This window comes from Dermacentor silvarum, chromosome 7 (genome assembly GCF_013339745.2).
Source record: "Dermacentor silvarum isolate Dsil-2018 chromosome 7, BIME_Dsil_1.4, whole genome shotgun sequence".
In the NCBI taxonomy this organism is placed as follows: domain Eukaryota; kingdom Metazoa; phylum Arthropoda; class Arachnida; order Ixodida; family Ixodidae; genus Dermacentor; species Dermacentor silvarum.
The window spans coordinates 31,365,916-31,388,339 of NC_051160.1; the positions used below are offsets into that span (position 1 = coordinate 31,365,916).

The window sequence follows — 22,424 nt, forward strand, 5'->3', positions numbered from 1 at the left end:
CCGCTTTTATTTTCTGCCTTGGCATCGGCTTGGCTCATTCTCCTTTTTTTTCCCCCCCTTTGGTCGCGCGAGCTTAACGGGGCGCGTCGCCGCGTTCACTCGCTTCCGCGTCCATATGCAGATGGCGAACACGATGTGGCGCTGCTGTCGCTTCGCATTGGTATCGCTGTGCTCTTACTTGATACGTAAGCAGGTAACGGTGAAAAGGCTCTTAGAGTGACTTTTCTCGCTGCACTGTAAACTAATTCACGCCCCTATGTGTGCATATGGGTGTAAATCGGTCTATAACTCCCATGCACAAGTGCACGTGCGTAAAGGTGTAAATCGGTGTATTACTCTCACACTTAACCCGAGGGGGGGTGTGAGGGTGGGAGTCGGTAAATCGGTTTACACCTCATAGCGGAAGGGTGTGAATCGGTCGATAGCTCCCGCACTTGCACCCGAAGAAGGTGTAAGAGTGGGAGTCGCGAAATCGGTTTACACCTTATAGCCTAAGGGTGTAAATTAGTTTGACTCACCCCCTTGCACACAGGAAGATTGTCGGGGTGGGAGTTATAGACCGATTTAAACCCTTATGTACACTTAGTGTGTAAATTAGTTTACTCCGTGCACTCTTTCTCGGCAAAAAAAAAAATACAGGCATGCGTCATCTTATTGGAATTGACGGTAAGTGTGATGCTTTCGTGTCGCAAAGTGTGACGCGATAATTGCGTCGAAGGCGTCGAGGTTATAGACCTATTCACCATCGTTAGGACCAGGAGTAGTAACACGTTTATGCGACCAGTGGCGCCAAGTATTGCGCCCGTGACCGAAGCGTGTAGAGCTTTCGCGTGCTATAGACGACCGTCGAGTCGCGCGAATAATGCGTAACTCGACGTGTACCGCTACGGCCGCAAGTCGTGGCTGTAATACTATATGAAGTAGTTATTGTGTAGAAAGCCTCCCAGATTTAAAAAAAAAAAAAAAACGCGATTTGACTGCGAGACGCCAGGAGTGAGATTTCTGTGGCCGCACTGTTTGCGTGGCGTCTGCAAGATTGCCTAATGTAAGTGTGAAACGGGAGTTAGTAGCATCGTGGCAGGAGCCTAGGCAACTCTCTCTCTCTCTTATCGCTTGAGCCCTTGATAAACCTGGGGGAGCCTGCTGCCCATGAGCATATTATGCGATTTTGTTGTTGTTGTTGTGCAGGCATGTATATAATCATTCTTCTATGAATGAAACATTCAGTTGTTAGTGCATGGGTCGTCTCTTCTGTATGCGTCTCCTTTCGCGCTACCAACAATGAACGCGTACCAAAACTTGGCCAGTATTTGATGCTGCCGCATTCTGTAAGAGTCCACCAAGTGGACTGTCCAATTCAGCGCGCGCTGATTGGATAGAGCTCGAGAAGACGGCAGACCGGCGCTCGTTCGCTCTTTCTCTGCCCCTTCCACTCTTTCTCTTTTTATCCCCCTACTCCTTCCCCCCGTGCAGGGTAGCCAACCGGGACTACCTCTGGTTAAACTCTCTACCTTTCTATGCATCCCCCCTCTCTCAGCCACGTACGCGCGGCCGTCTTTCGATCTTTTAAACGTCTCGCCTGTCATTTTATTTGCGTTTTTTAAAAATCTCCTGCAGTGGTTATAATACACGTTTAACTAACTGCAAGGCCGACAACAGCGTCGACAACTACTTCCGCGTTCCGTAACAATTGATGCTACGCTCTCTACCCATTGCTAACGGGATATCAAATGTAACATCGCTACGTCCTTTCTTTCTTTCTTTCTGTGCGGTACGCCGGAGATCGCTAGCTAGACGGTGTATTATACCAGCACTCTCTCTCCAGCCGAGCGAGCTGCGTCTGTAACATGTTCTATCGCCCGTGGTGACCCGTTATCAGTGTGCACGTATTCCCGTATCGAAAGCGAAAGGGAGCCGGGCGGGGGGCATACACGGGACCTCGCGACGGGGGCGATGGTTTAAGATTCGCCTTCGCCATCTCCCGCCTCGCTTATCGGCTTCCTTCGGCGGCTGCTTCGTTCTTTAAATATAGGAGCGAAATTCCCGAGCGTCTGGGAAATAATGCGGTGAATGCGGATCGTGAGCACTCTCTTTATCTCGCCGTGGAGATTGTATTATACGGTATGTACATGTATATACGTTGTCGATGAAGCCCCTCGGGGCGGTTTGTTCCGCTGACGTTCGATGCGACGGGATTCTCGCAGGGTCGATCCCCCCTCCCCTCCGTGTCGCACCCGATCAGGTGCTGTAAACCCGCAAGGTCGATCGCCTCGCGGATTAGCTTGTAGGTTGTTTTGCGAGTGATCGCGCCGCTGTTTTTCTTTTTTTCGTGCCTGCCTGCATGCCCCCGAGGCGCGAACCGCTCTAAAACGGTTGCCGCTTCGAAGCGAGGAATTATTTGCCCTAAATGTATTTAGGTACGCGTCTTACGTCTCTGTGTGTGCTTTTCACCTCTGATCCAAAAACGTTCTTCCCTCGTACAAGCATCGCGCGCAGCGTCCGCGTGACGCATCAGCTAATAACAGCGTATTCAGGCGACGAGGCTGGGCTCGTCATCAGCTATACTGCTGCTATAGCTCGTAAACTCGAACGAGCTTGCTCGTCATTTAGATTAACAACACTGCGTTGGATCAGTGTAGATGTAGATCCCTGCGACATACTGGAACTCACTCTGGGGGGATTGGCCAAGAATCCGGTAGGTCAAAGTAAGAGGTCAGCATATTTGCATGATGGTTAAGTTACGAGAATCGAGAGAGGAGAGCCTGGTTGGTTTTATGCGAAAGTGAAAATTGTACCGTAACCGTAAAAAAAAATCGGCGTCTATATTTCTTTTTCTCTCAGAACGTCGTCTTCGTCGTTCAGTGGGAGAACGATTTGTTTAAACCCGTGGTGCGCCGATTAATTAAGCGCGCGAGAGACGAGATTGTTTTGGTTTCCCGCGTCTGGATGATCGTAGACAAGACGCTGCGATGGCAGCAGCCGCAGTACGGCTTTCGCTGCGGTGGCGTTCGGGTCTGTAGCGCGGTAAGGTATAGCGGGTTCGATTGGTCGACTCTGCGCGGCCGCGTCTCGAAGGGGTCGGAATATCTCCTCGGTATCCGTGTCTTTGCTTCTTCTTCTCCTTGTGTCACGTTTAATTGTTCGTGCGTTTGCGACGTGTTTTCCACGAATCTAGCTTCGACCAACTATTATAGCCCGTCTAGTATAAGTGAATGACTCGGAAAAGAAAAAAGAAAAAAAGCCGAAACGTTGCAGTCGTATACGCTATAACCTGATCAACTCATTGATCTATGACAGGGAAGCACAATTGGCGTGCTTGAACCTGGTTTTCAGCTCCACCTAACGTCGAAAAAAAAAAAGGTTTATGATATCGAGCCGAGCCGAGCCGAGCCAAGCCAAGCCAAGCGAAACCATCTGCGCTTTCGTGAGCTCGATCTGCTACAGGTGTCGAACTGCGGTTCCTTGTTTCGCGATCGCTGCGCTGCGCGCGTACACTGTAAAATAATTTACACCCTTAAAAGCGAATAAGGGTGTGAATCGGTGTATAACACACCTTTACACCCAAGGGGGGGGTGTATGGGTGAGAGTTATAGACCCTTTTACACTCTTTTCACTTTTGAAGGTGTGAATTGTTTTACAGTGTACAGCTCCCGGCATGGCGAAAAGTGTTTTCTCCTCTTTGATCGTCGCCTCCTGTCGGCGCTAACGTGGGCGGAGAGATCAACGAACTCGTGCTGTGGAGTGCGGCGCGACGGCCTCTGATGGACGACTATACTCCGTAAACGAGTTAGAAACATGGAGCGAGGTGCAGCCTGCGAGTCTCTCGCGTTCGCTGCCGAGTGTCGAATCGATCCTGCCGCTTCTTGCGTCGACGTGAGGCGCTCGCGTTGTCAGCTGTGATGCTGCAACGTTGTTTGCACGCCCAAATCTGTAAACCTTCATTCCCCCCCGCAAATATTTTACTGCAGCACGTGTTGTTTCTCGCTGTACCCTTCCTGTGTGCCGGGTCTGTAAGGTCGCGAATGAAACACGAGCTGTTTAACGATTCGTATCAGTATATTTCACCTAGTGAAAGAATCAACTCGCTTGGTCGTTCGACGAGCAGCGGAAGATTCTTTTTTACTTTGGTGTGTTGCGTCTTTGTCGTTGTTTGAAAGCACGTACGTATGAAGATTTTCCCTAATAAAACTTGTTGTGGGGCTATATAGCCCAAAAATTTTATTAAGGAAAATCGGAAGTTCTGCTCGTTTGCGCACGTTGCGTGCTGGCGAATGCGTTATAATTATGATAGTGTAGCTCGAATAATAGACGGACACAAAATAACAAAGTGGACAAGGACGCGTGGTTTGTTCTTTTGTGTCCGTGTGTTAGTGTGCGCTAAGTAAGCTGCCGTAATTATGACGCATGACCAACTAGCCTGACTGTCCGTCCTGCAAATAATGTGTCTGTTGCGGCAAATCCGCGAGCACGAATTTTATACAAATTTATTGTACTGCGAACCAGCATTAATTTCCATGGTACACAGTCGAACCCAGAAATATCGAACCCGGATATAACGAATTATCGTGTATAACGAACAGCAGTAAAATCATCCTTGAAAATGTTTGCATAAATCTTTTATTTTAAATATCGAATTACCTATACGTCGAACTTTTTCTGATCCCCTTCAGATTCGATGTATCCGGTTCGACGTATAGGTAATTCGATATTTACAATAAAAGTTTTATGCAAAAATTTTCAAGGGCGATTGTACTGCTGTTCGTTATACATGATAATTCGTTATATCCGGGTTCGATATTTCTGGGTTCAACTACATGCAGTTGAAAGATATAGCGGCGCGCCGGAGTTTGCTGCAGTAATTTTGATACAGGAAACTCTACGGCGATATCTACAGCTTCGCTGCAAAAACAGCTAGGCTTGTAAGCGCGCGGCGTCGGTCGGGGTTCCGCGATCCGCTGCCGGCGCATCGGCTTTGGCTGTCCAGCGTGTTGCGCGCAGCCGCTGATAACCGCGCGAAAAACTGTTTGCGCGTGCGTCTGAACACGGGGGAGGCCGGCGTCTGCGCGACTCGGCGGTCACTGAACTTTTTTGCCCGACAGTGCGTTTGGCTCAGCCGGGTTGGGAGGAGCTCGCGAACCTTTAGTGGGCGTTTGTGACTCATCTTCGGCTGGGAGGTGTCCTTTGTTTCGTAGCGCGCATACTGCAAATTTAACCGGCGCAAATGAACGAGGACGTAAGGACGTATACGCATGACCAGCGCTTGTTCCTGTGTATAGGTGTTCGTGCGTGCTCGTCTGCTTGAGCCGGTTAAAGTTGCGTGTATATGTCGCACCGACTGGCCCAAATTGAAGTGCTCCCCAGCCGAATTACCGTGTATAGCCTGTTGCTCGCTTTGTGGGAGAGTAGTCGAATATGCTTGAATTCTTTATCCGTGTACTTTTCTTCTTTTTCACTTCTTTTTTTTTTTAATCGTTCGGTGTCGATAGCGTCGACGAATATGCCTGCTTTTCTGAAGAGATTGCGAGCGTATACGGGAGCATCACGGTAGTCATTTCCTGTCCTCTTAGCTCGTCTCAAGCCTTGAAGTGTGTTAAAGAAATGTGAGTGCTAATATTGCAGCGGCACTTTACCTTGCTGGGTTGAACTACTCTGGATAGCGAGCATTGCAGAGAACGCTCACTGGAACCCTGACGCGGACACTCGTATATATATTTACGTTTCGTTATACCTACTAGGCAGTTTTAGTTTAGCGTGTTTACCGTATCAGCGGGCTTACCGGAGTAGCGGGATCCCAATGCGCGCATGCGCAGAACGCTAAACGACCCATACCGTTTAGCGTACGCACGCTATTTCTCAGATTTAACGTCACCGTCTTTGCATGGTTTACGTAGTTTACGTAAAACATGGCGGCGGTGTCCCGGTCGCCCGCTTCGAACTGAATTTGGCGTTCTTTTTGTAGAATTCACCTCGTTCGTAGCAAATGACTGCTCAAACTGCATTTGCTTAGTCTCATGCCGCTTCGACGAGAGAGTGTTATGGCTAATCTTGAGGAATTTTCGAGATCGCTTCTCGTTTCGAACGTATCTAAGCCTAACGAGATAAATTTTCTGAGATACGAACGCCACCTGTCGGTCAAGTTGGGAGACAGGCGCGATGACGGCATATGGCCTCTGAGGTGGGAAGATTTCGGAGGCTATGGTAGAAAGCTTGTACTGCTTGTCTGTTTCGCTGCAGATCGGCGGACACGGGAAGTCAAAATACAACGGCGCTCCTGGCTTCCATCGCGCTGCCTCTCGCACTTTCCGGACGCACACACACGATATCACTTAGGTGGCCTGTGTGTGCGAAATTCAAGGCGTAATGGAATAGCGTCCCGCACGTAAACTACGCTATCATGCTATGTACTAAAACTGTCTTTCTGCAAAGTTCGTTCGCGGAACGGTAACGCCATTTCCCTTAACCCGGCCATTACGCTAACGATAAACTAAAACTGTCTACTACCAAACGCACGCACGCACATTGACGCGTGAACGTTCGGTATACGCGTATGACAGAAACGAAAACGGGCTAAAGGAACAAACAGCAGAGGAAAGAGAACTATTTCTGAACATTGACGTTTCTTTTCTTTTTCTTTTTTCCGTGTTGTCTCCGGGAAATAACGCGCTGTGTGTAATGAACGTTCGAGGCGTCCTCCGCGGTCGCGCGTCCGTCGCCTCGCGACCACATTTCACGCTACCGCTGCCACGCCCCGACGAAGCTTCTCGGCTCGGCCCTCCTTCTCTGCCACAGATAGGAGAAAGGCAACGCAAAAGAAAATACACGCGAAGCGAATAAAGGAAAACAGCTATTAACGGGCGTCCACCCGCTAAAAAAGCGCTCGCGCGCTCACGAAAGGACAAACTCTTCTCTCTCCTCTCCTCTCTCGTAGTCTTTTCTCTTTTACTCTTCCCGGAGGAATGACTGCCGCGTTGATTCCTTCCCGCTTGGCTTCACTCTCTTCTCGTTTTACTTTTTTTTTCTTTGTTTTTTTTTTCTTTTTTTCTGGCGTCGTCGGTCCGTCGTCGGCAGCGACGGCATTAACCGCGATGCAGCGACCGAAGAACCGGGTGCCCCAGAAGATCGCGTACGGTCGACAACGACTCGAGGAGAGTTTAAGATAGGAGAGGGGCAATAGGGGGATGGGGATCGATTTAACAATCTATAAGGGGCGCGCGCGCGGGCTCGTACGCGCGTCAGCTTACACCGCGTATCGCGACAATTCTGCGTATATATAGTGCATCGAACTCGGAATTAATCATTGCTGGCAAAAGCTGCAAATCAGGGCTGCAGTCTGTCACGCGTTGCGCTTTGGCTAAACGCGCGCTGTTTGGCGCAAAAATTAAGGACGACTGCGAAACGGGGCGGGACACACGGGACATTATATAGAGCTTCGTTTACACGAGCGACGTTTACGTGAATGCGACAGTATATAGTGCGTCGGATTGTTTAGCGCATCAGAGTAATGTGACAGCATTTACGCGTGACTCGTCCGCCCCCCGTCTGAAACATGATGTAACCTTGTTTCCGGTTATTTGCATCCAGCCCGTGTGTGTGTGTGTGTGGAATGAGAGCACAGGGCGACAGCCGTCTCTTGCGCTAAAGCCGACGCGCTAGCGTTTTCGTGCACCGCGCGAGACAACTTAGGTAACCCAACTCGACCCGTATCGAACTGCCCTGCCCCTGTCGGATGAATGCGTTTCGCCTTCCCAGTGCATTACCGCCGTTTACACGAATGCGACGCGTCGCTCGCATTCATGTAAATGCCGCCAATATAACGAGAGTCGGCGGCGTGTTCCAGGGAACGGTGGAGGAACGCATCACCCGATGTGCGCTCCTAATCCTACCGCGAACCGTTCAGTCGACGTCGCACGGAGGGCGATCAGAAGCGGACAGCGGAGGAGAGCCATTCTTCTCGTTCTCACTTTTCTGGTCGCGACCCGTTAGCTTTCGCTGCATTCCATGCGGTTGGCGAGTTAGAGATAGGTAGGTAGGTAGGTGTGTTCGGCGCCGGCTGGCGACGGCTTTCCTTCTTTTTTTTTTTTGCTTTGGAGCGGGCGGCCGCGCGCGCGTGTCGCTGGTTATTTCCCTCCTCTATAAATAGCCCACGGGCCTCTCTGCCGACTGTTTTGCGGGAATGAAAAAGACAGAAAGAAAGCGCTGGCAGTTGCGATCGGGCGGCAACCTGTATTCTTTTCGCTTTTGTTCCTGTAAGATGCGCGGCGGCTTCTCGACTGACTTCCGCGATTTCGCTATGACGGGGTTCACTATAGAGGTTCAAGAACACTGCAGAGTTCGCCGTGGAGGTCAAATAGCACTGCGGAGTTCGCTATAGATTTCCAATAACACTCGTGTATTGGCGTGGAAGTGGAGACTGCGGATGACAAGTTTGACTATATGTAGTTGGTATATACAGTGATCCGTCTCGAGCAGCACCAACTTGAGATAAGTACGATAAGAATCGCCGGAGGCGGTCTATATGCGTCCTGCGCTGTGTCGTACACCTGCGAATCACACTTGTCTAGAATGGTCAGTGGGCCGGCTCATTCGGTCGGCATCTTTCGCGAAATCAAGTGCCGGTTGCAACACCGCACGCACCACGACCTTGCATGGTCATGCCCCCATGCTCGGTCCATGCGCTGAAGAACATATAGAGATCTGGAACACATATACCCACCCGCGGTGTACCACTATAGGTAAGCTGCGTGCGAACGCTCGCAGAGTCTGTGCAGCCGGCCGCTCGACCACCCTATACAAGTTAACGAGAAGAAGAACGCACAGTGTGATCACATTGTGCATCCCGTGCCACATGTGGTTCATCTCTTCCTCTCCTTTCATCAAGCGGTGCTCGCACTTGTATACAGTGGCAGCGGAGGTGGGTTCCGGGGATTCTCGGTTCACAATGTCCCGCACATGGCTGAAGTTAACCCATGACTGAACTGTGGCGGCACGCAGTGTAGTTGACTTGCTGCTACGTCAGTCGGTTATTCGCACCGCCTGCTTAACATGTTATCATAATTCCGCATATTGATTATAATAAGGGCAGCGCGGCACGAACACGCACGATAATATTTAAGAAGCGCGGGGCGGGCACTCTATAGTTCTTTAGTCGTCGCAGAGACGGGCAATCTGCTACTACTACCACTAGTACCACTATTACCACTACTCGCGGACCGTCCGGGCTCCACTGGCCGGCGATCCTCCTAGCTCGTCGGCGCCTTCCGCGTTGTTTTACCCCCTTCCCCTCACCGCGCGCAGACCAGCGTCTCCCTCTGGGTCCGCCCGTGTGTGTGTGTGTGTGCTCGCGGTGGTAATGAACTGTCGTTTTTCTCGTGTGCATGCGTTGGTTCTTTCTCCGGCGGTTCCTGCTGCTATACGGCCTTTCAAGATCCTCCCTTCTCCTCTGTGCCATCGCCGAGGCGGCTTCCCCGTTCTAGTCTCCGATAGCGCTATCGCTTTCTCCGTGTTCGGCGGCCGCTCGTTCCTCGTCGTCGTCAGTGACCGAAACGCGCTCCCTTTCGGCCAAACATTCGAGGAAGGAGGACGCTTTGCGGCGAAGCGAGCGAGCGAGCGACCGACCAGCTCCGCTGGGTGGCCGGCCGTTCGGTCAGTCGAAGTCGGCCCCCTTGTCCGAGCGAGGAGGATAAAAAGAAATAATAACTGGGACGCTTTCGGGCTTGTTTGGTGGGTCGGCGCCGCTGAGACGCCGTTACTGCTGTTGGGTAGCCCGTGCTTAAGCGCACACTCTTTAGTAATGCATTGGAGAGTTGGGGACGGAATACCGTCCGCGATCGGGTGTAGGATCATACCTCGAAATGGCGCTTCGAGATGCGTGCGGGTCTCGAAACGTCATTTTGTTTCGACCGCGGTCAGTGACCTGCTTATTTCCTAGCACTACACACAGGGTCCATTCGATTCTCCCGCACTTCCTGAACTGGTTTCTGGAGGTGCCTCCCCCCCCCCCCCCCCCCCTTTCGCTATATCGTTCGCAAACAAGGTTTCTTTCTTTTTCTGTTTTTTTTCTTTTAAGCATGCTTTGACGATTCCAGTGAATGTTAGCAAAGTTTAAACATGACCGAATCGGCACGTCCCCATTCGTTTCGCACAGTGCTGGCTTCTTGTGGGGCGATTTCGTGGCAACTATATCGCGCACGTTAGGAGAGATGGCATACATAGTGCAACCACGGCGGCCGCATTTCGATGGGGGCGAAATGCGAAAACACCCGTGTACTTAGATTTAGGTGCACGTTAAGGAACCCCAGGTGGTCCAAATTTCCGGGGTCCCCCACTACGGCGTGCCTCATAATCAGATCGTGGTTTTGGCACGTAAAACCCCATAATTTAATCAAGATTTAGGTGCACGTTAAAGAACCCCAGGTGGTCTAAATTTCCGGAGTCCCCCACTATACGGCGTGCCTCATAATCAGATCGTGGTTTTGGCACGTAAAACCCCATAATTCAATTTTTAGGAGAGATGGCATACATAATGCAGGGCTCGCGTATTAGGGTGCTGCGTGCCGTTTTTTTTTTTTTTTTGCACGAGCCCGAACTGACGTCAAACTGTAGTCAACGAAATGCAGGCCCAATAGAATGGACCTTGTGGAGCAAGCTATCAAGGTGAGCGCAGCTGGTTAGGATTCATCGTACGTTTTGTAACAGCGCAAGAGCAACGCGAACAAATGCAAGAAAAAAAAAAAAACACATCACGTGGCGCTGACTCGCAACTGATATTTGATTAAGGAAGCTCACACATATAGCAACCGAAGTCCAAAAAATGAAGCCTATACCATCTGTCCAGCGCATGTCCGGATTTTTGGACTTCGGTTACTATATATATATATATATATATATATATATATATATATATATATATATATATGGGAGCTCCCTGAATAAAACATCGGTTGTGAGTCAGCGCCGTGTTTTCGTGTTCTTCCTTTTGTCCTTGTTGTTGTTGCGTTGGTATAAAATATACGATGAGTGGATCTTCTGTTACAGAGCCGGCGCTATACCAGCGCCGCTGAAGCCCAAGTCCGGGGATGACTCGGCGCATCGTAATGGAATGCCATGATCGCGATGGTAAACACCGCGTAGCCACGGTATATTCAGCCATCGAGAACCGCTGGCCGTTCACATGACTCGGCAATGCCTGCCAAATGCGGTCGAACCTGCTAATCTCACAATGGAAGCATACCGGAAGTCCTATTGACTTTCGTCAAGGTCTTTCATCGACATCTGCCTCTCGCAATCGGAATGTCATATCTTTTCTCGCTGTCGGCGTTGCCAGCCACAGTTGTGCGAACATCCCAAGTTGTCCGTCGTGAGCCTTCGTGGCGCGAAATCTCCGTCAGATTTAGCTTATATATATATATATATATATATATATATATATTTTTTTCATTCACCGCGGCCCCGGCGCATTTCGATGAGGACGTACGAGTGCACAACCGCCGGTCCATGCTCCGTCGTCGTGGCCGTCGTCGTGCCGTTGTCGTGCCATCGTTATCGCGCCATCGTCGTCACACCATACCATCCTCCGCTTCACTCCTTCGCCTTGTGGTGTGGAGCAGTAGGCCAGAGGCATTTCACTCAGGCCGACGACCTGTCCGCATTTTTGCCTATAAAGTTTTTTGCACTTTTTACAGCGAAGCTGTTAAGGGCTCAGTCTTCGATGGTCGCGTCCGGATGTAGAAAAAGAACTCTCATTGGCTGTATGCTGTATGTGCGAGTGAAAGCGCGCGAGGGACGCGCGCTTTCACTCGATAGACCGCATGAACCTTAGCTCGCTGCTGCTGGCGCGCTTGCTCACGCCAGCGTTTTGACAGCGGTTGTGTGTGGCCACACAAACAACGCGCAGAACTGTTGTCGACGGCGGCGGTGTTTTGCCCGCGTTCGCACCGAACGCGCGCGCCGTTGGTGACGTGTTTAAGAACGTGCCAACCTTTGCCGTACACACTATGGTGACTGTACCGTAGCGACCATAAGGCCGTGGTCCCTGTGGTCATTAAATAAATGAAAACCACCGGATCATATATATTTCTCATTCTTTAATAGTTCCAATAACCAATTGCACCATCACATCTTAATAGTCATAATTGGAAATACATAATTCCCACCATAGTAAAGATTCGCTGGTCTTCCATCTCCACCCCAGGGGAAGGGCTGACAGTTTTTCTTTTCCTCTTCCCCTCACTTTGAGGGTGCTGCCTGCTGCTGTCTTGCCGAGTAGACAACAATATAGGATCCACTGAGTATGTGCGACTGGGCACCGTGGTAATGGATACGTGTGAACACTCTTGGCCAATCCCCCAGAATGAACATGTGTGCCACTGGGTAAAGTGCGTCAATGAACGTGAGGCAAGAAATGAAGTCGGCAACAGAAAATTGCATAAGGCGCGGCTACGGATAAGTGATGCAGTCGGCAACACAGCAGTTTTGGTCCGGACCGAAACACTGCTGTGAGGCAGCAGGGAAATTGCGAATAAGTGTTGTAAATATAGGTACGCTGTTTGAAGGGAATACCCCTCTCCCCAAGCGTTACTATCTGGAAGTTGTTGAAATTCAGCCGAGCGTTCGAAGTATCACTTTTTTTAAGCACAGCGAAGGGTGAAAGTGAACGCGGAGCGCAGCGGGGGATGAAAGACGATGATAGCGAAGAGAGCGCGAGGAGGAGGGTATGGCGAAAGCGTGATAAGAAAAGCGTAGTGCCGCGCAAGACGGGCTCTGCGGCGACGACCGATACGAGATGGCGCCGGAGTAGCGCGCCGTCGTCTCTTGACCGACGGCATGTGGCGAGCGCGTCCACCGCTACCACGTATCGAAACAAAGTGTTGCATGAGCGGAGTTCTGTCTGCGGCGGCTGCTGTGAATCGCGCCCACACGTCACCCGCGCGCTGCCTCTCGCGATCTCCCGATTAGCAAGGTGGTCGCGCCGCGCTTCGCTCCGTTTGCAACGTGCTGCACGAGACAAGATTGTCCGCGCTAGCCAATATATCGAGAAATGAAAACACACAGAGCTGCACTCAAATTTCGCATTAGGGAGTATCGTAATCGTCGGTGATTTTTTTTTTTTTTTGCAATGCTCACCATTGAGTTACACCGGTTCGTTGCGGTGAAGTTCGACAGATGGCCGAAGGGGCAATGTCCAAAAATTCCTGGGCGTGGGGAATCCGGCCAAGTGCGTCTACCGATGGTGAAATGAAGCCAGACGGGCACTCGCGTCGAGGGAGTTTGGTCAGACGAGTTCCTGAAGCAGCCGAAATTGGCAACGGCGGTGTCGCTTAAAAGAAGCCAAGAGTGAAGGTGTGTGTTTCCGGCTGGAGACGAATACGAGCTTCGTTTCCTTTCCTCTTGTGTCTCGTTTTCGCACTGTGGAGTTAGCGTCGTGGATAACCAACTAGCAGTGTCCCGTACCCTACGTTATCAGCCTTTCTGAAAGTGAGCGAGTGTGAACTCTATATTTGGCATAGGTGGATTTCAGAGTGCCGGAGGCGGGTCGTTGTTAAGCGGCCGCGAGTCCTTTGCGGTTTCCTCAGCTCGTGCAGTGATCCATTCTAGGACAACAGCGTCCCAGCTGAGTAACATGGCCCTCCCACTGCTCATGAGTAGTTTCTTCTCTTCTTTCCTCCTTGAGGCATGTCCATAAGATACGGGTCAGATTTGCTGGTTCTTGACATTTGAAATTCTTTCTCAGAAAGTTTGCCCAACGCGCCAAAGCTCGCCTCAGGGAGTACGTCGAACCCGGATGTCTCGAACCCGCATATAACGAATTCTGTATAACGAACAGCAGTAATAATCCCCTTCGAAATATTTCTAATTTTTATTTTAGGTATCGAATTACCTACATATCGAACTTTTTTGTGATCCCCTTCAGGTTCGATATATCCGGGTTCGACTGTAGTAGTGCGGCATCAACGTTCTCTCCATCCGTCCGTTCGTCACGACTCTAGGTCATCGCTCTCTTCTTGTCCTTCTGTGCTCAAGTCGCTTCCTTCTTGGGAAACTGTTTTGGAGACACACCTTTCTGCTGTTTTCCGCGGTCCTCAGACCCCCCCTTCTCTTCACGGTAAAAAACGAGAAATAAAAACGAAAAGCACTTGTCTCTCCCCCCCCCCCCCCCCCCCCCCTTTATTTTTGCCGCTCCCCCACTAGCTTCCCGGTCTCTCTGCAGCGCGCGCGAGTTTTTGCAGTACTACTCGAGAAATGCCCTGGCAGTCCGGCCGGCGCCAGAACCTCCGGGTGGAGGGAGAGAGTTAGTGCTCACGAAAAAAAAAAAAAAAAAGAAGAAGAAGAAAAGGAAAGGTCTGTTTTAGCGTATTGTGGCGGGAGGGGGAGGGGAGGAGAGGGTCTGTGATCTTCCTTGTCTCAACGCGGCCGTTTTCGCTCCAGTTTTGATCGCACGCCGAGCGTCTCTATCTTTTTTTTCTTTCTCAATTATTCTCCTCCTTCGCTACCGGGTCTGTCTGTCTTTCTTTTTTTTTTTTTTTGCAGTAGAGGAACAACACACACAGACACACACACACGACACGCGCACCTGTGGCGCCCGCGCGCGCTTTCCCGTCCGCCGCTTGCACTCCCGTCTTCTTCATCACCTGGGCGCTCTCCGTGGAGGCCGTCGTTTCCTGGACTGTTTTGGCGGCGGGCTGCTGCTGCTGCTGCCACACTTTGCTTCTTCATACTTTCTCCGCTGCGGGATCTCCCGACGTCGACGCGCTGTAGCGAAAAACGGGGAAGCGGTAGACAACCAAGAAGAAGAAGAAGAAGAAGATGATGATGATGAGACGTGTAAGAAAAGACCGAAGAGAGCAGAGAGAGGAGCAGGAGGTCTCCCCCGTGCAAGAATGCCGGTGAGCAGTGTGAGAGAGGAGGAAACAGGGATGCGGTAGTGGACGCGGGCTTTCGGACGAGGGGGGGGGAAGAGGACGAGGAACCGCGCGGTTGTTGTTCACTACGACGACGACGACGTCGACCGACGCGAGCGCGCGCGCTCGCTGGCGCTGCTCGGCGGCGCAAATGTAGGCCAACCGATCGTGCGACGATGGAGGAGGGGGGGGGGGGGGGGAGCTGGTAAGGCGGCTAGAAAACGGGTGGCGGGCTAGTAGGTGGGGGAGGGGAGGTAAGCGAGTGGTCGTTCGAGGGTGGGGGGTGAGTAAGTTGGATACTCGAGGAAGGAGCGCGCGGTGGTGGCCGGCTACTACTATACGTGCCGCGGCTGGCTCGCGCCTCGGCGTACTTTCTCTCCTCTCGGGCGCACCACGCGGCGTCGCTCGCTGGCTACTCTTCTCCCCCCCACCCGGCGGTGGGCAACAACTTTCTTCTTCGGCGGGGCCGAGTCGACACGTTCTCGGAGAGACGGCGGTGTCTACCTCTCGTCGTCGTCGTTGTCGCTGTGTCAGAGTTCTTCGGCGACCGTGGTGGTGGAGTTTGTTTTCGTTAGTGGTTGCGGATGCTGGCGATCGCGCGTGGCTTTCTTGCTTAGCTGAACAGGCTGCATATAGGAGACCGTAGCCTGCCTACCTGTGGCCCACATCAGCGTCGTCGTCGTTTGGAGCTCCTTGTGTGTGGACCTCGGAGGAGTGTGGTGGTGTTTGTTCGTTCCAAGCTCTTGACGGAGGAGAAACTACGAAAAAGCGAAAACGAGGACTGCGACCCGTCGACCACGATGCCGCCGCGTTCCTGGGAGCCTGGTTGTGCCGTTGAACGCTGTTGCTCTCTGTTTCTGTCGCGTCTGAGCCTCGGTTGCTGCTGCTGACCGCGCCGTAGTCGTCGTCGTCGTCGTCAACGTCGTCGTCGTGGGGCTCTGTTGTTGCGGGCAGTGCGATGCAGCTGATCCAGGGTGCCTGGCCGCCCCAGCGTCTCGGCGACGTCCTCTTCGACAGAGGTGCGTTGGAAGCCGTGGTGGTTGTTGGTGGTTTGTTCGGTGCGCGCGAGATCGTCTCTGGAGGAGCTAGTATACTTCCCGTTCTCGTTTACCCCCCGTCCCCCACTCACCAACCCTGATCTACACGTGTCGCGGCATCTGAGCCGCCGCGCTTACTGAGGAGGCTCGGTTGGTGGCTACTCGACCAAGACACGCTTTAAAGCTGTATGTATGCGCATGACTCTATCGCTTTTTGTTGAAGAGTCTTTAAAACCGCGGTGATCGCATTCTGGAATTTGCCCTACTCGGCCAACTGGCTTTTGTCAGCTGGTCGGCTGGTGTGGGTCCGGAGCAGAGGTGAGAAAGAACCCGAGAGCCTCCGCTGAAGTATCATCGATGATGTTCTATAGTTTCAGTAGGAAGTAGGCAGATTTGTAAAGAGTGTATAAGCAGATAGGTAACGGGAATACAATACAAATCATGTTTCTATAAGCGAAGAACATGCCGAGGCACTTCGAAGGACAATTGGGGTCCTGCATGGAGCTTTTCGGTGTCGGATTACCTTGAGTTTTAACATCTCGTTCAGCCCTTGGAACATACGTTGCTCGAGTAGCGGCCGTTCAGGACCGGTTTAGGTATGAGAAGCACGCATTGAGCCTCGTGTTGGATCCCCTGACACATTTCGCTCGGCGTCGGTAGCTTTCTCGACACGCGTTTTTTTTTTTTTTTTTGTAACATTTTGAAATAGGACGTTTGGGACCTATCCACATTCCGGTGCGCGTTAAAGCAGCTCCAGGTTGAACTTAGAACAGTGCTTCCAAGTTGTGCGCGTTCATAAGTCCCGCCGCTTGAAATTACTTGCGTTGCGACCAGTCCTCGCTGCTTTGGCGGTCTTTGTGCCTATGAACTCCATAAATTATAAATCTTTTTTTTTTTTTTTGATTTGCGGACACCTGACTGAAGCGCTGTGGTTCTCTTTTGCATCGTCAGTGCAAGAACCGCGTCGGATGACTGTCCGGTGTGCTTTGAGGGTGAAACAATGTCAGCAGGCGCTAAATTTATCGTGAATGTGCTGTGATCTGATTAAAAAAAAAAATGACCTCGCTGTATCTGAAAAGTTCAGCTTTTCGTGACTGGATGGGTGTAGGTTTTGTATGTACAGTGCACCAGATTCGTTGACGAAAATTGACTAGAATTACGACATTTCGGAAATTCAAGTGCAAGATGTCCAAAGCTGGAATTTCGGCAGCGGAAAGAGATGTGTCACCTAACTGTAGAACAGCATGTTACTATGCTTCTCTAAAGCGGGTCGAAATTGATACAAGTGGCTCGAGAGGTCGCCACTGTGTTTTGACCGGCCGCTGTGACTCCGGAGCTATGGCGTTGTGCTTCTGAGTACGATCGAGGTCACGTGTTCGATTCCCGGCCGCCGCGCAAAAAGAAAGAGAAAACTACCTCGCTGTGAAGGCACGTTTGTTTAAGGGAACACTAAAGGAAAACAATCGATTTAGATTGATAAAGTACTCTTTGAAAACACTGCTGTAGTCAATTACGCAATAATAGACTGATTATTAGAAGAGAAAATCTAAGCCCAACGTTTGGTTTCTTGAATTTCGCGCCAAAACGCAACTCCGGTACGTCAGTGTAACGTCGCGGAATTCAAAGTTTATTATATATATTTCCCCCGTATTTTGCCCACGTTAGCTCAGTAAACGTTCACGAAACTTGCCGTATCAAGTCTTAATTTGGCTCCTTTAGAACACAATGTAGTTGATCTTTACCCCTAAGTAATTAACTGTGCTCTGGAAACACGTCAAAACCTGGGACGTCACAGCAAGCTGGTTCGGGAGATTCAAGGTGGCGTCGCCACCCGTATTTTGTGTATTTGGTTTTTCTTTTCTTCTGGCTTACGAAACGTCTTCTCGCGGAAAGAGTGGTGTTTTTTGGTATCTGGAAGGGTACAATTTACTGGTACAGAAGAAATTATGTTTTTTTTTTTCTCCTTAGTGTCCCTTCAAAGAACCCTATAGGCGGTCATCAAAACTATTTTCGAGCCGTTGTACTACACGGTGTTCATCTTAACCTGCTGTGCAGCTTGATGACGTTAAACCTCACTCTTTGATTTCGTGCAAGTCGGCTCACGTGTTCAGAGACTGCACATTAAGGTGTTTTAGTCGTCTAGCGGAATCTTCTTTTTCGCGCTCCGCACGCATCCTATAATAGCGAGGGCTTCCGAACTCAATCTCGCACACTCGAGCACGCGCGTCCGTCTACGCGTCGTTAAAATAACTGGTTCGGTCGGATAGTAAAGGGACGCGCCCGCCACGTAGTCGATCGACCGCTTCTTCTCGTTAAGGTTATCAGCATGCATTGTGCCCACTTTCTCGTACGTGGCGAAATTGAGAGGAAACCGCAGGAAAACTTTGGTTTCTCGCGGACTTGGCGACGTGCCACTTGAAGTGTTTCCCAGAGAGATGTCGGCTCAGCTTGCCTCATCATCAATCGTCTGCGCTCGTTTGGTGCGTCCGCGTCGAGGTTTCGTGTCGAAGTGTACGCGTATATCCGAGCCAATGTAGTCTGCGTTCGTCCAGGAAGCGGCGGCGCCTCAGGACACAGGTTCCGCAAGATAAAGGCTAGTGTACTATACGTCGAGAAATCGCATCGTGGACGGAGTCGAACGCACGGATACTCAATCAAAGCAGTTGCGACAGTCTCTCCTTAGGTCCCCATATTTCAAAACCCGGACGTAGTGATTAATGGACAGCGTGGTTTGAAGAAGGGGGCGTGAACCGTGGGGGAGGGGGGCAGGGCAGGCGGTGGACTTTGTTTTAAGGGGTATTCCGTTAAAAGCGGAGATGCTCTTGGTCACAGTAATGCGGGCGTGCACATCAGCTGTGCGGGAGGTCGTAAAGTTATATAGTAGTGTGCAACGTTTTGTGTGAGGGTGGCTTCTTGTCTCATCAGTATAACGTTGTCGCTAGCGCTATCGGATGTCACGTTTTCCCGGGTATTACGTTATTTTACCATGGTCTCCGAAAGAAAAAAAAACCTATCAACCGGGTTCTTCATGTATGTAACATATGTTAGCGAGCTTGCACACAAATATATGTACCGGTTGTTGCAGCGAACACTCTCAAACATGTTTAAAGGTTGCCCTGTGGCAGATAGCACAATTCTAGTTCATGAGCTGGTCTACTCGAAGAGGCGGACATTACTCGCACAAGAAATGAAATGCATAATCTACTAATTAACAAAAATCCACTAATTAATTTTTAAACTAATTACCTTATGGCCTATATTGCAATTTACAAATTCTAGCCGTGGAGTTCGCAAGGCGAATCGACTTGGAAGGAATTCTCAGGATGACACCAGTTTCCTAATATTAATTCCCGAAATTAGCGGGGATATGCGTTGGCGTTCCAGTGACTTTCTTAAAACAAACGTCGTTTTATGAATTGAAGCACAAAAGTAGCTGGAACGCCAATGCATTTCTCTGCAAAGCTTGTGAATTAATATCTCGAAACTGGTGTCGTCCTGCGAATTCCTTCAAAGTAGATCCGTCTCGCGAACTCCACGGCTACAATTTGTAAATTGCAATCTGGCCCTTAAGGTAATTAGTGGAAAACTTAATCCGTGAACTTTTGTTAATTATTCGAATATGCACTTCGATTTTTTGTGCGAGTAATGTCAGCCTCCTCGAGTAGACCAGTTCATGAACTAGAATTGTGCTATATGCGACAGGCAACATTTAAAATTTTCGAAAGCGTTCGCTGAAACACCCGGTATAACGCAACTTTTTTTTTTTTTTTTGATACCATCAATTGGCACAATCACAAAGCCTTCAAGTTTTGAAGCCAGGAGGTCAAGTTTCGAGCTTATAAATCCGCGCACTATGGATCATTGTCATGCTGGCCGAACCGCATATAACTTGCAGCTTACGTACACCACCGTAGCGCCAGAATTCGCTCTGTAAAGTAATTTTTGCAGGAAGCCGTATTGTTAGAAGCGTGGCGTCCGAGAAGCCCACAGGCGCGTCGATGTGTTCTAATAGGAGGCCACGGTATATATATATATATATATATATATATATATATATATATATATATAGAAGCAGTTCAGGCTAGCAAATATTACGGTCCATAGGGAGCCTACGTGCAAGTCCTGTTTTAGGGTGGTGACAGCCTTTGTAAGGGTACTTGCCGCCGCCAGCTAAATTGGCGGGTTAAATGTGGGGAACAGGAACGACATGGCGAAAGACAAGCCGACAGACCACGTTTCCCGCAACCCTTGGTGACGTGAAACTAATTGACTTCTTTTAATAAACTTTGGCCTCAGCAGCCAGAGCCATGTATATATAGCGTGTCTGAGCGCAGTACATGGCACGTCTACGTTATAGTTAAACAGGCTGGTAAGCACTGTCTTTATTACAACACACTTCGAAAAACACGCTTCATGTATTACGTACAAGTGGAAGGCAACGACAATGCTTAATGCAGTTCACATTCTTGGCGTGAGGTAATACTACTACGAGCACGCCACCGTGCCTTATGACTTGTTGCTTTATATGCTATAGAAAAAAAAATGTTTTGAATAGTATATTAGTATATATAGTATATTAGTGAACTAGTATATTAAATGTTTCGAGGTTTCGTGTACACATTGGTGCAAAACTAAATTAAAGAAATTTATTAGATCGCGTACCAACGCGGGTACATCAGAGCGTGGAAAAAAAAAAAAAAAAAAAAAGATAGGAATGCGCCGCGACTTCTAGCTGGACTTGGGACCGAAGTGGCTATACCCACCAGAGTTGGCGGTCAATATAGCGGTCAAAATTTTGTTGTTGTTGTTGTCACCACCCTAAAACAGCGCTGCATGTAGGCTCCCTAACGGTCCCGCGTATACTTCGCACAGCGCGTCGGTGTACTTACCGCGACTGCCTTTCGCGAGAACTGGTTCTTAAAAGGGCACTGCGGGGTTCGCACTCTGTACTTTTCTCGTTACAGTTATTTTGTTTGGGCGATTGTTACGGCTTCTTTAGGTCGGCTTAATCCCGTTAATAACTCGCCGCGGTCGCTGTGCGCGCAGCGTCTCGTTTATCTCTTTGTCTGTCTCCTCGTCAGTTAGGCTTCTCTGAAGTCGTGCACGTATTATATTGGTCTCGTTTTGGGGGTTCAGTATACACACTGCTGCTGGTTGCCGCGTTCCACTGGTACGTGTGAATGGCTGGTGGCGGGGGTGGCTGGCCGGCCGTGGTCTCGCACCGCCACTGCGCTTCCAAGTATAGTTTGTACGCTGACACGCGTTCTCGAGCCGTGGCGTGAGAGGGCTCTCTTTAGCGGTGAGAAAAAGATGCGCGGCCAGTTCTTAAGAAAGGGCCCAAAGTCTTCGCCGCACACTGAGCGCGCTCAATCCTCCTCGCACGGTGAGAAGTGTGGCAGGCCCGCGTATACGGTTCTCGTGAGTCCTGTAATGCACACTTTGCGCGGGTATAATTGGTTGTTCGCAGTTAGTATTCTTTTGTGGCCAATGTGCGCTATATATATAATTTCGGCATGAACCAGTTTTGTTTTAATGAGCTGTTCTTGGCTCTCATGGTTTGTACGGACGTCCACACTTCTGTGTGGAGCGCTCGAGCACTGCGCTGCACACAGAGAGAGAGAGAGAGAGAGAGAGAGAAAGAGAGAGAGAGAGAAATAACGCAGCAGCTATCTAGGTTCAAGACACCGGCCTGAATACTGTGTGGGCCGCGCGGTTTTTTGTGGCTCACGCTTTTGGCCAAGCATTTCTCTTTCAGACTAGCCAGTTGTTTCAATGTATTTATGGATGCGGGTCCATCGACAAGGAGGTGTCGGTAGGTCGGGTTAGACATTCTATAGGAGAACGCATGACTCCGGTTTGGTGCGTAGCAGGCGAAGCTGCACGAAACACTAGAGATAGACATTTGCGAGCAATGAAGTAGTAGTCGGTCACATATGAAAGAAATCTACATACATATATTTATAGGTATGACGTCGTGTACTTCGACGTCAGATTTTATCGTGCTTTTACGTCGTAAGATGTGAACATGGCGTTATTACTACGTTGAAGGAGTGGCAGATCTGATTCTGTGTTTATAGCCGAGCGAGCGGAGTGGTACCTTTCTGCGGCCGGCGGTCACTGTGGACCACTTGCACTCGCACAGATAGCGTTCTGAACGCGCGGAGCTGCGCAAATGATAGGTGGTTTGACTTGACTTTACTTCCGCCGGTTGTATTATGCGAAGTTGGTATTAAGCGTTGCCGATCAAAAAAAACGAAGTTCGCGCGCAGTGAGACTGTGCTACTACTGCACTACTTTCGTAGCTTTCTGCAGCGTTGTCTGCTTAAGAGGAAGCTTTTTAGCTCGGGGGCTCGTGTCTAAAATACGTGGGAAAGGAGTAAATCGTTCTTTCTCGGCGACCACTTCACCGAAAATTTGATGAGAGTTGTTGCATAAAAAAAAAGAGATAAAAATATAGGGACTGTAGCGAGCGGAATTGTGATTTAGATTG

The 22,424-nt window shown here is 50.1% G+C and overlaps 1 protein-coding gene across 4 annotated transcripts in view; it reads left to right on the forward strand.

Annotated features, from left to right (window-relative positions):
* The window catches only part of LOC119457877 (protein Smaug homolog 2), a 135,004-nt gene that overhangs the window by 40,281 nt on the left and 72,299 nt on the right, over positions 1 to 22,424 (forward strand). Inside the window, exon 1 of one of the 4 annotated variants that reach the window (XM_037719637.2) lies at positions 15,565 to 15,916. The exons of 2 other annotated variants lie outside the window; for them this stretch is intronic. In XM_037719637.2, coding sequence (XP_037575565.1) covers positions 15,856 to 15,916 — 61 coding nt within the window. In that variant the 5' untranslated portion in view covers positions 15,565 to 15,855. Of the gene's footprint in view, positions 1 to 15,564; positions 15,917 to 22,424 lie in introns of those variants that run through there. One more of the 4 variants, XM_037719636.2, reaches the window with a different exon arrangement.